Below are 15,328 nucleotides of genomic sequence, written 5' to 3'. Positions count from 1 at the left end.
GTGTGTGTTTGTGTTTGTGTCTGTGTCTGTGTGTGTGTGTGTATCGGTGTGTGTGTGTGTGTGTGTCTGTCTGTGTGTCTGTGTGCGTGCGTGCATGTGTCTGTGTGTGCATGCTTGAATGTGTGTGTGTGCACGCCTGAACTCTGCCTGTGTGTGTGTGTGTGTGTGCGTGTGTGTGCGTGCGTGCGTGCGTGTGTGTGTGTGCGCGTTCGTGTGTCCATGAAATAAAACCCCTTGATTAATAAGAAACCCAGCGAACAGAGAGAAGGGCGGGAAGCTGTGCAGCTCTTGTGCATCTCTATAAGAGTAGGACTTAATCTAACATCTCTATTTGATACCAGCAGCAGCATAGCAGCACAGCAGCACAGCATCAGCCCAGACAAGCAGACTAGCCAGCGCCAGACGCCATATGAATGAATGGGAGCTCCATTACAGCCAGATTGAAATCACCTCAAGGAAATTGGACACTTCTCACTCCACTGATATGGACTTTGTCCCAAGTAGCACCCTATTTCCTATATAGTAAACTACTTTTGACCAGGGCACATAGGGCTACATAGGGAATAGGGTGCCATTTGGGATGCGGAAATGGAGATATAAACCAATCTGTCTGAAATATAGTCCTGCCAGGTGTCTATCAAGATGATTGAACTCCATACCTCATGCAGATACACTTTTTCTCTCCATTCCCTTTTCCACTTAGGCTCCTTTTGTACACTCCTATATTCTATTCCTTGCTTTTTAAAAAGACACTCTCCATCCCTCTCTCTCTCTTTCCATTATAGATCCTTTCTGATGCCGCTGGATACAGATGCTATCAGAAACAGTTGTTTTGAATGGTCCAATAACAGGATATCTTCTATTAACTGCACACACAGGACCTGTAGAGCACATTTTATACATGTCATTAAAAACAATGCTCCTCTACTGCAGAAGCAAAAACTCATGCAAGGAAATCTAAACAACATCTCCCTCTGTGCAGACTGCAGAGAAAGGCACGCAAACTGTGTATAGCCACACACAATGCAGAAACACATGTGGAGGCACTTTCACAATATGTTGGTGCACAAACACACATGGTTTTGGATGAGCAAAAACAACAGGAAAAGTCTTGAGTGCTGAAATATCTATGCCGAGCAAGGAAGCTCATGACGGAAAAAAAACTTTCCTTCACATGCGCGCGGGGGGAGGGTACTGAGTGTCTTTGATGATTAAAATAGTGTCTCTCACTCTCAACTATATTGTATCTTGTCTAGCAGGTCTAACTCCTGATGTATCTGTCAGTAGCAGCTTCAGGAGGTATAACCCCTTTTCTTCTCATTCCATTCACCACTGCTCCCCTGAACACACACACCAATAAAAGCTACTGTATAATTCTGTGTGTTTCCTGTTCGCATGTCCCAGAGCTGTTTGAACTTTCCTCGATGACAGTGATGACACTGCTGGTTTAGACAGACTGAGAGCTACCAGCCTCAACCCAGTATATCACTGTCATACTGTCTCTGGTCCAGCGTCTGTTTCATACTCTAAACTACTGGGATCTGCCTGTATCCATCCATCCTCTTTACCTCTATACCACTGGGATCTGCCTGTATCCATCCATCCTCTCTATCTCTACACTACTGGGATCTGCCTGTATCCATCCATCCTCTCTATCTCTATACTACTGGGATCTGCCTGTATCCATCCATCCTCTCTATCTCTATACTACTGGGATCTGCCTGTATCCATCCATCCTCTCTCTCTCTATACAACGGGGATCTGCCTGTATCCATCCATCCTCTCTATCTCTATACTACTGGGATCTGCCTGTATCCATCCATCCTCTCTATCTATATCTACACTACTGGGATCTGCCTGTATCCATCCATCCTCTCTATCTCTACACTCCTGGGATCTGCCTGTATCCATCCATCCTCTCTAACTCTACACTACTGGGATCTGCCTGTATCCATCCATCCTCTCTATCTCTACGCTACTGGGATCTGCCTGTATCCATCCATCCTCTCTATCTCTACACTACTGGGATCTGCCTGTATCCATCCATCCTCTCTATCTCTATACTACTGGGATCTGCCTGTATCCATCCATCCTCTCTAACTCTACACTACTGGGATCTGCCTGTATCCATCCATCCTCTCTAACTCTACACTACTGGGATCTGCCTGTATCCATCCATCCTCTCTATCTCTACACTACTGGGATCTGCCTTTATCCATCCTCTCTATCTCTACACTACTGGGATCTGCCTTTATCCATCCTCTCTAACTCTACACTACTGGAAACGGCCTGTATCCATCCATCATCTCTATCTCTACACTACTGGGATCTGCCTTTATCCATCCTCTCTATCTCTACACTACTGGGATCTGCCTTTATCCATCCTCTCTAACTCTACACTACTGGAAACGGCCTGTATCCATCCATCATCTCTATCTCTACACTACTGGGATCTGCCTTTATCCATCCTCTCTATCTCTACACTACTGGGATCTCCCTGTGTCCATCCATCCTCTCTATCTCTACACTACTGGGATCTGCCTGTATCCATCCATCCTCTCTATCTCTACACTACTGGGATCTGCCTGTATCCATCCATCCTCCCTATATCTACAATACTAGGATCTGCCTGTATCCATCTATCTATCTATCTATCTATATTTGAGTCATTTAGCAGACGCTCTCAGAGCAACTTACAGGATAAAATAGGGTTAAGTGCCTTGCTCGACAGATTTAGGGTTAAGTGCCTTGCTCGACAGATTTTCCCCTAACTGGCTCGGGGATTCGAACAAGTTACTGGCTCAACGCTCTTAACTGCTAGCCTACTACCTATCTCTCTCTCTCATTCTCTCTCACTTTCTTTCTGTCTTTCTCTTCCTCTCTCAAGGCTTCGGCTCAACCTTGCCATGTAAGTACAGAGAGAAACAATGAGAGAAAGCAATGGGAGAAAAGTAAGAGAGTGGGACGTAATAAGGACATACAGAAGAACAAGGCAAAATAAAATAAGTGAATTATGTTGTCATCTGCAGCTCACACACACAACACAGTAGCATGCACACATTTCCATCCAGAGAGACAATAAAAAACTAAGAACACTCCCTCGGGAGAAACCAGGGCCAAATGACTCTACCATCGCCCCACAAGTTACAATTTCACAATAACAATAAACCTACTGTACTTAGCTTATCAAAATATCACTGTCAGTACCACTAGAGATCAAATTGTTAATGATCTAAAAATACCTCAAACATATGCAAATATTTAAAGAATTCACAGTGTCATTCTAAAATATCCCAGCTATGACGAAATGCTTTAGAATCCATAATGGTACGCATCCATAATAGTTGAGGTGAATTGGAGGGGTTTATTTAAGTTATTTAAGATAAACTTAACAAACCCCTCCCTCTAGACCATGGTTTGATTGAACACACACACGTTCACATAGAGCAGGAGACACACATTAACAAACCACTCAAATACACTGACACACCTTCTAACACTCTGACACGGTTGCTCACACATTCACACACAGCTGCAGAAGCATAAACCTACATGCTCTCGCAGTCATGTCAGAATTAGATGTTCAGCCATGTTTCTCAAACGTCATATTTCAAAGTTGTTCCAAACGTCACATTTTGATGTGTTTAAAGGTTGTGTGTGTGTGTGTGTGTGTGCGTATGTGGGTGTGATTGTGTACCTCAGCAGGTTCATTAGCTGGATAGGTTACCCAAAAACAAACCCAGCTAAGCTGGGCCAGCCCCCCATCCAGCACACACACATAGGTCCACTTCCCCTACACCAGCCTAAATAAATCTGCTGGTGTAATGGATGAACTTTACCAAAAACAACAAGTTGTGGCATGTTTCACTCCCCAGGAATATTCTGTCCAGACGGAGAGACATTAATGAATGCTAAGAATATACATTATATGCTTCTCACAGTTGTGTCAAGTTGGCTGGCTGTTCTTTGGCTGATGGACCATTCTTGATACATATGGGAAACTGTTGAGCGTGAAAAGCGTTGCAGTCCTTGAAACAAACCGGTGCGCCTGGCACCTACTACCATATCCCCTTCAAAGGCACTTCAATATTTTGTCTTGCCCATTCACCCTCTGAATGGCACATATATACAATCTGTGTCTCAAGGCTGAAAAATCCTTCTTTAACTTGTCTCCTCCCCTTCATCTACACTGATTGAAGTGGATTTAACATAAATTAGGGATCAAAGCTTTCACCTGAATTCACCTGGTCAGTCTATGGCATGGAAAGAGCAGGTGTTCTTAATGTTTGTTACAGTACCAGTCAAAAGGTTGGACACACCTACTCATTCCACGGTTTTTCTTCATTTTTACTATTTTCTACATTGTAGAATAATAATGATGACATCAAACTATGAAATAACACATATGGAATCATGTAGTAAGCAAAAAGTGTTAAATCAAATTATATTTTACATTTGAGATTATTCAAAGTAGCCATCCTTTGCCTTGATGACAGCTTTGCATGATCTTGGCATTCTCTCACCCAGCTTCATGATGTAGTCACCTGGAATGCATTTCAATTAACAGGTGTGCCTTGTTAAAAAAAACTTTCCTTCTAAATGTGTTTGAACCAATCATTTGAAGGGTTGGTATACAGAAGATAGCTCTATTTGATAAAATACCAAGTCCGTGTTATGGCAAGAACAGCTCAAATAAGCAAAGAGAAACGACAGTCCCTCATTACTTTAAGACATGAAGGTCAGTCAATCCAGAAAATGTCAAGAACTTTGAAAGTTTCATCAAGTGCAGTCGCAAAAACCATCAAGTGCTATGATGAAATTGGCTCTCATGAGGACCGCCACAGGAAAGGAAGACCCAGAGTTACCTCTGCTGCAGGGGATAAGTTCATTAGAGTTACCAGCCTCAGAAATTGCAGCTCAAATAAATGCTTCACAGAGTACAGTATTTATTGATCCCTAATATATATATATATATATATATATATATATATATATACTGTATAGATAGAGAGACACTGAGAGAGAGAAATAAAGAGAGAAAGAGATGAGAGAGGAGGGAGAGAGAGAGGAGGGATAACAGGTGGAAAGAGGAAGGAGAGGACGGGTGACTGAATGATAGAAGTTTGAGCCCTCTAGTGTTAGTTTGTTGTGGCACAGCTAGTCTGTGTGGGAGTGTGTGTTTGTGTGTATGTTCGTGGGGGTAAAGGTGAACTACAGTGGTATTCTCCTCGTGTACACACTCCTCTCTTCTCTACAGAATGTCCTGTGCTTTCAGAAAACATTATTGATTACCATGGTTCCCATAGAGAGATGGCAAATCCTTACCGGGCCTCAATGAGATCTCATCCCCTGTGTGTGTGTGTGTGTGTGTGTGTGTGTGTGTGTGTGTGTGTGTGTGTGTGTGTGTGTGTGTGTGTGTGTGTGTGTGTGTGTGTGTGTGTGTGTGTGTGTGTGTGTGTGTGTGTGTGTGTGTGTGTGTGTGTGTGTGTGTGAGAGAGAGAGAGAGAGAGAGAGAGAGGGAGAGAGAGACATTGTTCCACCACTGCTTCTAGTTGGGGGTGTGGTGTATGCGTGAATAAATGTGGGTGTACAGTATGTGTTGTGTGCTTTTAGAGTGTGTATTAGTGTTAAGGGGATTATACTATTATACTATACTATTACACTGTACTAGTTATATTAAAATAGTTATATTATATGAGTTATTCTATTGTAGTTATATTATACTAGTTATATTATACTAGTTATATTTTACTAGTTATATTATACTGTGCATATTATACTAGTTATACTATACTAGTATATATTACACTAGTTATACTATTCTAGTTATATTATACTAGTTATATTATACTAGTTATACTATACTAGTGTTATTATGCTAGTTTTATTACACAAGTTATACTATACTAGTTATACTATACAAGTTATATTATACTAGTTATACTATTCTAATCATATTATACTAGTTATACTATACTAGTGATACTATACTAGTTATAATATACTAGCTGTATTATACTAGTTATAATATAATAGCTATATTATGCTAGTTATACTATACTTGTTAAATTATACTAGTTATACTATACTAGTTATATTATATGAGTTATTCTATACTAGTTATATTATACTAGTTATACCATTCTAGTTATATTATACTAGTTATACTATACTAGTGATACTAAACTAGTTGCACTACACTAGTTGTATTATACTAGTTATATTATGCTTGTTATTCTATATTAGTTATATTATACTAGTTATAAAATACTAGTTATATTATACTAGTTATACAACACTAGTTATACTATACTAGTAATATTATACCCGTTATATTGTGCTAGTTATACTATACTAGTTATATTATGCTATGTAGGTTTATGTCCAGTATGTGTTAAATTCATTTTCTAGTGTAGTAGCCAAAATGTTTTATCCTTAAATAATTCAAAAATTCTTTCCTATGTCTTTAATATAGCGAAGTACTCCATAATGGGTCCATGTCTGATGAAAGGTATAGATTTGGCCTGATCTTTGACCTGAGGATAGGATTGCTGCATCTTTAAATAGAGTGTGACTATACTGACAGAAAAGGTGTTCTTTTTCATCATGATGTTCTCTTTTAATAGACACTGTAACTGTTGCTGTAACCAACAGCCGCATGGCCAGAAGATCCCCATTCTAACACCCAGTGGTGATACTATAATGTGTGTCCAGCCCTGTGGGTCTGCTCTGTAACCAACCCATTACACAACCGCACGACGCACTTCACATAGAACATGAGTGTGTGGGTTTCAAGACACGTGTGGGTTTTAGGTGCATACACAAGAGTGTGTGTGTTTGTGTTTGTTTGAGAGAGCGAGAGAGCGAGAGAGAGAGATTCTGTGAGGAAGACTGAGTTCATGACTGCGTCCGTACGCGTGGACCTGCTCATTTGGAATCAATGGCCAATTGCACCTAATTCACATGTGCGTGCGAAATGGGCTCAGACGGGAGTGAGACTGGGACCAATGGACAGCTACCTCAGTTTCATTTTAGATTTGGCTTCAGACCAATCAAATCACTTTCTTAACTAAATGTAATCTTCTGAAAAATGTGTCTGTTTCTGGTCTGCTTGTGTTGATATCCTGCAGCAGCTTGCTGAATCGGCCCTTTCCTAAGCCATGGATGGAAATGGGGATTTGGACATGTGGTTATGACGTTATTCCCTGATCTAACCATAAATTAATACATTATATATACAAAGGTATGTGGACAGTCCTTTAAATTAGTGCATTCGGCTATTTCAGCCTCATCCGATGCTGACAGGTGAATAAAATTGAGCACACAGCCATGCAATCTTCATAGACAAACATTGGCAGTCGAATGGCCTTACTGAAGATCTCAGTGACTTTCAACCTGGATGCCACCTTTCCAACAAGTCAGTTCGTCAAATTTCTGCCCTGCTAGAGCTGCAGGGGTCAACTGTAAGTGCTGTTATTGTGGAAGTGGAAATGTCTAGGAGCAACAACGGCTTAGCCGCGAAGTGGTAGCCACATAGGCTCACAGAGCGGGCCAGTAGAGTGCTGAAGTGCGCAGCGCGTAAAAATCATCTGTCCTGTTTTGCAACACTCACTACTGTGTTCCAAACTGCCTCTGGAAGCAACGTCAAGAACTGTTTGTCGGGAGCTTCATGAAATGGGTTTCCATGGCCGAGCAGCCGCACACAAGCCTAAGATCAGCATTTGCAATGCCAAGCATTAGCTGGAGTGGTGTAAAGCTCGCCTTCATTGGACTCTGGAGCAGTGGAAATGCGTTTTCCGGAGAACTGAATCACTCTTCAACATCTGGCAGCCGACGGGCGATTCTGGGTTTGGCAGATGCCAGGAGAATGCTCCAATGCATAGCGCCAACTGTAAAGTTTGGTGCAGGAGGAATAATAGTCTGAGGCTGTTTTTCATGGTTCGGGCCCCTTAGTTCCAGTGAAGGGAAATCTTAACGCTACAGCACACAATGACATTCTAGACGATTCTGTGCTTTCAGCTTTGTGGCAACAGTTTGGGGTAAGCCCTTTCCTGTTTCAGCGTGACAATGTCCCCGTGCACAAAGCGAAGCCCATACAGAAATGGTTTGTAGAAATCGGTGTGGAAGAACTTGACTGGCCTGCACAGAGCCCTGACTTCAACCACATCGAACACCTTTGGGATGAATTGGAACGCCGACTGCAAGCCAGGCCTAATCACCCAACATCAGTGCCCAACCTCACTAATGCTCCTGTGGCTGAATGGAAACAAGTCCCCGCAGTAATGCTCCAACATCTAGTGGAAAGTCTTCCCAGAAGAGTGGAGGCTGTTATAGCAGCAAAGGGGGGAACAACTCATCATTAATGCCCATGATTTTGGAATGAGATGTTCGACTTGCAGGTGTCCATATACCTTTGGTCATGTGTACGTTGTGAGTTCAATATGTAGCCAAGTAGTCCCAAGTAGTTGCCCACGGGAGGAAGTTAAGCTAGCAAGCGTTTTAGCTATGAACACAAAAACTAAAAGTATACGGTGTGACAGGGCCATATACTGTTTTCCAACATGAAAGAGAGGAGGTTAGCATTGGAGTTCAACTAGTCTTCAAGTAGGTTGAGTAAAAAAAAATGTTTTACACACACACACACACACACACAGAGAGAGAGAGAGAAACAGAGAAATCTGTACCATGGACATCCATGTGATATTTAGCAACATTGATTGGACTAAATTGTTTTTTGTATTTTTAAGTTTGTTTTCAGTGTATTAAACTAAGCATTTCGAGCCTTGTTGATTTGATGATGTTTACATTTTGAATTTGAAATGGTGCTCAAATAGCGGAGGCAGTGCTCCTGTTGTCTTTGTGCTGATTTGTGTTAACTCCGTGGTTCTAAATCAGTAGTTGATTAGTAAACTGTCAAAAACAATAACCTACTTGACCATGCTGCAGGTGATATAACTGTTTGTTACATGCAACATTTGCTTGGTGGACTTCAGACATATGTTGCTCTCCAGTTTTGTGATGAAACAAACGTATGTTTAGTTTAATGTATTACGCCACTGTGTGACTGTTGTCATTTTGTTGTCACGGATTTATTGTATATCAGGGTGGCTATCAGGGTGGCTATAGCGCAAACAACGCAATTCTCAGCACATAGGTTGTAATATGACTTTTTTACTGTCTTGGCTTTTACCCACGCACCGCTTCTTTCTCCATCACCTCATCTACAGCCCCAGCGTCCCCCGTCACTATATTACCTTGCACTGACCTTGCGATCACACATGAACTATTCCCCAAAGTGATCTTGACCGCCCGCAACGCAGCGCACGTCCGCGTACATCTCCATTCATCTGAACTGCGTGGTCAGACTACTAGGCGTTTTCTCCGTCGGTCTTTCATATAAATGAGCTAGAAAATGTTTCCCTTAACCCTTAGGACACTTAGGAAAGATCACGACAGCACGTTTGAACATAATTAATCAAATTAGCTTTAACTAGGTAGAAACATAATAGGGGTGGGGGGGGGGGCGATGCACGATCAGCCCAGCAGATGAATTCCACATCTGCCGTATATAATTCGGAGATGGAAAAGCCAATATCACACTGTCCAAGGAGTCCAAAATCTCTTCCCCTTTTCTCGCCTTTTTCGCGATCAGTAAAGCAATTCCGACTGGATATAATATCACCGTATCTTCCGAGGCTTGCATTAGGGGGGAAAAATAACCTATTAGCCCCCCACTTGATCGAAGGCTGGGTTACAAACTGTGACAGGAACAAGAAGTGCCAGAGCGAGGGGAGAGACCGCTGGGGAGAAAGTGGAGAGGCCGCTGGGGAGAGAGGGGAGCTACGCCGCGCTACTCCCACAGAACAGAGCGCTGCCCCAAAAATACAACAGGGCTTCGCTTCCCGCGGGAGGAACATGAAATACTGCGCCAAAGGTGCAACTGCCTGTCTGGCGCTCTATGCCAAACATATAAAGCCTTACAACGTACAGCTGCCCTGGGAAAAGGGTTACATGGAGGCTTCCCACGTACCTGGTTTTTATGCCGTGGTCCATCTTCGAGTTCCGAAGTGCTGTTCATGATTCCCCGTCGGTCATTTACCATTCTCCGGAGAACCTTTAGACCAAAGCCGCCTGTTGGTACCAGGCGGGGGGAAAGGAGAACGCTCTATTAGTCTCTTTCCGGACGATCTACTCCATAGAACGGGGTGTTAGCTCTAAGTGTTCACGTACAGAGGGAGAGAGAAGCTAAACTACTTCTCGACCACACGGGCTGGCTACGGTTCTAGAAGGAGTAATGGGGAAGCTACAGCCACACACATTGTGAGCTCATACCCAACGTACAGAACTTAACTTCTTTGCCTCTCTGGGTTGTAAATTCGGTTAATTTTGGCCGTTACCTTCGACAGGCAACAACCTATAACAATCAGAGATCAAAGAAAGTCAAAGTAAGAAAATGAACAGAGAATCCAATGAAAAGGTCACTTGGATAGCGGGAATATATTCCAAATAAATGTGTCTACTAAAAAAAACTCAATAGCGCTCTCCTTACAGAACTGCTCTCACCAATCGTTCAGCAAGTGCCAAGAATGTGTTATCCTCAGTATTGAAGAAGCAAAAAAACAAATAGTTAGTTACTTCCAGACTGCCCCGTTTTGAGTGAAAAGGATTAAGCCAAGGTACAGTGCAATAGCCTATCGCCTGCTACATTGCTATGTGGTGGGGTTGATTTCTTCCCACAATTGAGTGATGACTGCAAGGCTCCGGTCAGCGGCAATTTAGTAGCTGATATGCATGAGGATGGTTATTTCGCACAGATGCTTTTGCCAAGAGCGGTTCAGGCAGATTAGCGGGCTCGGTTCGTGTGCGGCGTGGGGCGCTCCGTGCCTCCGAAGCTGTCAATCAGCGCGTTCCCCTCCGTGCGCGAAGCGCGTTCCACCATGCTCTCGTTCTGCTCGACTGTTCTGCTGTGCCCTCCGCGCGCATCTGGCTGGTGCTGTGCCTCTGTCGCTGCCTTCTAATTGTTGTGTTGCTACCAACAGGCTACAGATGAAACATCTGGGTTGAAGCAAAATCATGTCGTTGCCTGATTAACGTAAGCTACTTATTTTTCACAGCATGTGGATGCACAAAATATATGTACCATATGCAGCATAACCTACATTTGTTTGCTACCTAACTCTGATAACAGGTTATTACATGGATTAGATATTAAACATAGTAGGACACAGTTTGGCTATGTTTATAGCATGTACACTGCCTTCAGAAAGTATTCAGACCACTTGATTTTGTTACACATTTTGTTATGTTGAAAAGTAAGAATAAAATGTATTTACTTGTCCTTTTTGTCAAAGTTCCACACACAATACTATGTAAGGTCAAAGTGGAAAAAACATTTGATGATACACATTTATTAATAAAACACTAATATATCTTGATTAATTAAGTATTCAACCCCGTGAGTCAATATTTTATAATCACCTTTGGCAGCGATTACAGCTGTGAGTGTTCTTGGGTAAGTCTCTAAGAGCTTTGCATAGCTGGATTTTACAATACTTGCCCATTATTCTTTAAAATATTATTCAAGCCCCGTCAAGTTGGTTGTTGATCATTGCCGTAGATTTTCAAGACGATTTAAGTCAAAATTGTAGCTAGGCCACTCAGGAACATTCAATGTCCTCTTGGTAAGCAACTACAGTGTACATTTGGCCTTGTGTTTTTGGTTATTGTCCTGCTGAAAGGTGAATTTGTCTCTCAGTGTCTGGTGTAAAGCAGACTGAACCAGGTTTTCCTCTAGGATTTTGCTTGTGCTTAGCTCTTTTCCATTCACTTTTATCCTAAATAACTCCCTAGTACTTTGTCGATGACAAGCATACCCATAGCATGATGCAGTATTACCTTAGTGCCTTATTGCACAAACCTAATTTAGGTCAGTATTGTGGAGTGACTAGAATGTTCTTGATCCATGCTCAGTTTTCTCCTATCACATCATTAAACTCGGTAACCGTTTTAAAATCACCACTGGCCTCATGGTGAAATCCCTGAGTGAAATTCACTTCTCGACTGAGGGACCTTACAGATAATTGTATATGTATAAGGACACAAGGCGAGACCCAAATGGGGACAGGCGAGAGTTCATAAACCAGGTCAGAGTCCAAACAGTACCAGACGATAGCCAGTCTTCGAGGTCAGGCCAGGCAGGTGTCAGAAACCAGATCCGAGTCCAAAACAGTACAAGGGGATAGGCAGGCTGGTAGTCAGAACAGGCAGAGTGGTCAGGCAGGCAGGTACGGAGTCAGGACAGGCAACGGTCAAAACCAGGAGGACTAGCAACAAACAGAGACTGGGAAAAATAGGAGCAAGGAAAACCGCTGGTTGACTTGGCAAACAAGACGAACTGGCACAGAGAGACATGAAACACAGGGATATATATGTAACGGATGTGAAACGGCTAGCTTAGTTAGCGGTGCGCGCTAAATAGCGTTTCAATCGGTGACATCACTTGCTCTGAGACCTTGAAGTAGTAGTTCCCCTTGCTCTGCAAGGTAGCTAGCTTTTGTGGAGCGATGGGTAGCGATGCTTCTTGGGTGACTGTTGTTGATGTGTGCAGAGGGTCCCTGGTTCGCGCCCGGGTATGGGCGAGGGGACGGTCAAAAGTTATACTGTTACATTGGTGCCGTGACCCGGATCACTGGTTGCTGCGGAAAAAGGAGGAAGGTCAAAAGGGGGGTGAGTGTAATGGATGTGAAACGGCTAGCTTAGTTAGCGGTGCGTGCTAAATAGCGTTTCAATCGGTGACTTGCTCTGAGACCTTGAAGTAGTAGTTCCCCTTGCTCTGCAAGGGCCGCGGCTTTTGTGGAGCGATGGGTAACGATGCTTCGTGGGTGACTGTTGTTGATGTGTGCAGAGGGTCCCTGGTTCACGCCCGGGTATGGGTAAAGTTATACTGTTACATATACACCAGGGATAATAAGCGACACCCCGATGGGGTGGAGACAATCACAAGGTAAGGTGAACCAGATCAGGGTGTGACAATATGTGGAGTACGGAGATGGGCTAGTCATTCATGTTAACCACATAGTGAGTCCATGTAACTTTTATGTGACATGTTTAGCACATTTTTACTCCTGAACTTATTTAGGCTTGCCATAACAAATAAGTTGAATACTTATTGACTCAAGACTTTACAGCTTTTCATTTGTAATTCATTGTAACGGTTGTCTTCCTCCTCTGACGAGGAGGAGTAGTAGCAAGGATCGGAGGAACAATGTGCGGCGTGGTAAGTGTTCATGATATTTATTATAACTCAGAACACTAACGAATAAAACAACAAAGAGAACGAAATTAAACCGAAACAGTCCTGTACGGTGAATACACAAAAACACAGAACAGAAAATATAATCACCCTCAACTCAAGGGTGAAAACAGGCTGCCTAAGTATGATACTCAATCAGGGACAACGATTGACAGCTGCCTCTGATTGAGAACCATACCAGGCCAAACACAGAAATACCAAATCATAGAAAAAGGAACATAGACAACCCACCCAACTCACGCCCTGACCATACTAAAACAAAGACATACAAAATAACTAAGGTCAGAACGTGACATACATTTGTAAAAAATAAATAAAAATTGAATAAAATAATACACTTTGACAATATGGGGTATTGTGTGTAGATCAGTGACACAAGCTCTCCATTTAATCGATTTTAAATTCAGGCTGTAACACAACAAAATGTGGAAAAAGTCTAGGGGAGTGAATATTTTCTGAAGGCACTTGCAACATGCAAGAGTGTCAGCAAGAAATGCAATTGGAATAAAGAATGCTAATAGTGAGCATCTCCATGAAGTAGGTGCATCCGTAATGGTGCAGGGACAATTAAACATAGCCAGAGACATCAAGTTGCATTGATAAAAACATGTATTTATTAATCTATTTTGTTAACTGTGCATGACAACAAGGATTCCCCTGGAGAAAATGCATTTAATTACATTCATGGGTTTTTATTTAGCATAACAAAATGAGATGGAACACTCTTCACTTCCATATATGAAATATTCCATAACAGTGTCACTTGTGTTATTAACTGCCTTTCAACTGCCAAAATGGACACATTGACTTCACATATGCTTACTCAGACAAGAGACATAGCAGTTGCTAAATGACCTTACAAAATGTATTTTCAAACCCAGGAGCAAAGGTCCCCATTTGAATAAGAAAAGTGCATGCTCTGTGCAAATATAGTGCATCCTAAGCACAATCGGCAGTGGTTTCCACACTTAGCATGCATTGTTGTGGGCTATTGACACAGATTGGAATAACATGGTTTTCTCTCATGCATATGAGGCATGACTTTAATATCACCAAGTTGTGACAGGCCAGCAGGATGGAAGGCCAAGTGTATGATGTGGAAAAACACCATATTCCCACTTACAACAGTTAGCTGGGCTAGCTTAGAGTAGCAGCAAGAGGTGGGTTAGCTAGTGTAGCAGCAAGAGCTGGGCTAGCTTAGAGTAGCAGCAATAGGTGGGTTAGCTAGTCTAGCAGCAAGCGGTGGGCTAGCTTAGAGTAGCAGCAAGAGGTGGGTTAGCTAGTGTAGCAGCAAGAGCTGGGCTAGCTTAGAGTAGCAGCAAGAGGTGGGTTAGCTAGTGTAGCAGCAAGCGGTGGGTTAGCTAGTGTAGCAGTAAGAGGTGGGCTAGCTAGTGTAGCAGCAAGAGCTGGGCTAGCTTAGAGTAGCAGCAAGAGGTGGGTTAGCTAGTGTAGCAGCAAGCGGTGGGTTAGCTAGTGTAGCAGCAAGAGGTGGGCTAGCTAGTGTAGCAGCAAGAGGTGGGCTAGCTAGTGTAGCAGCAAGAGCTGGGCTAGCTAGTGTAGCAGCAAGAGGTGGCTAGCTAGTGTAGCAGCAAGAGGTGGGCTAGCTAGTGTAGCAGCAAGAGGTGGGCTAGCTAGTGCAGCAGCAAGAGGTGGGCTAGCTAGGGTAGCAGCAAGCGGTGGGTTAAATAGTGTAGCAGCAAGAGGTGGGTTAGCTAGTGTAGCAGCAAGAGGTGGGCTAGCTATTGTAGCCTCAAAATCAGAACACATCTCTGACTTTAGAGTGCGATAAAAATAGCATACAAGGAGTTTTACTATGACTGCTGCAATGCATGGCCAGGCTAACCAAGTATTGCCTTCCTGCAGACAAACAGTGTTTACGAAACACTTCAGTCTAGTTTTAGAAACCATCATAGCACTGAGACTGCACTTGTGAAGGTGGTATATTAGCTTTTAATGGCGTCAGACCGAGGCTCTGCATCTGTCCTCGTGCTCCTAGACCTGAGAGCTGCTTTTGAT

At 42.9% G+C, this 15,328-nt stretch overlaps 1 protein-coding gene across 6 annotated transcripts in view; it reads right to left on the bottom strand.

The window, feature by feature from the left end:
* The window catches only part of LOC110523391 (fibrinogen C domain-containing protein 1), a 329,714-nt gene extending 318,687 nt beyond the window's left edge, over positions 1-11,027 (bottom strand). For 3 of the 6 annotated variants that reach the window (XM_090234140.1, XM_090234143.1, XM_036977014.2), the window contains exon 1: positions 10,031-11,027. In XM_090234140.1, the coding sequence (XP_090090266.1) occupies positions 10,031-10,102 (72 nt within the window). In that variant the 5' untranslated portion in view covers positions 10,103-11,027. The remainder of the gene's footprint in view (positions 1-10,030) is intronic. The other 3 variants (XM_036977015.2, XM_036977012.2, XM_090234142.1) reach the window with 2 other exon arrangements.
* Positions 11,028-15,328: the final 4,301 nt, after the last annotated feature.

This window comes from Oncorhynchus mykiss, chromosome 5 (assembly GCF_057628025.1).
Source record: "Oncorhynchus mykiss isolate SJ-2025 chromosome 5, ASM5762802v1, whole genome shotgun sequence".
NCBI classification, from domain to species: Eukaryota; Metazoa; Chordata; class Actinopteri; order Salmoniformes; family Salmonidae; genus Oncorhynchus; species Oncorhynchus mykiss.
This window is presented reverse-complemented; position numbering and strand designations above follow the sequence as displayed.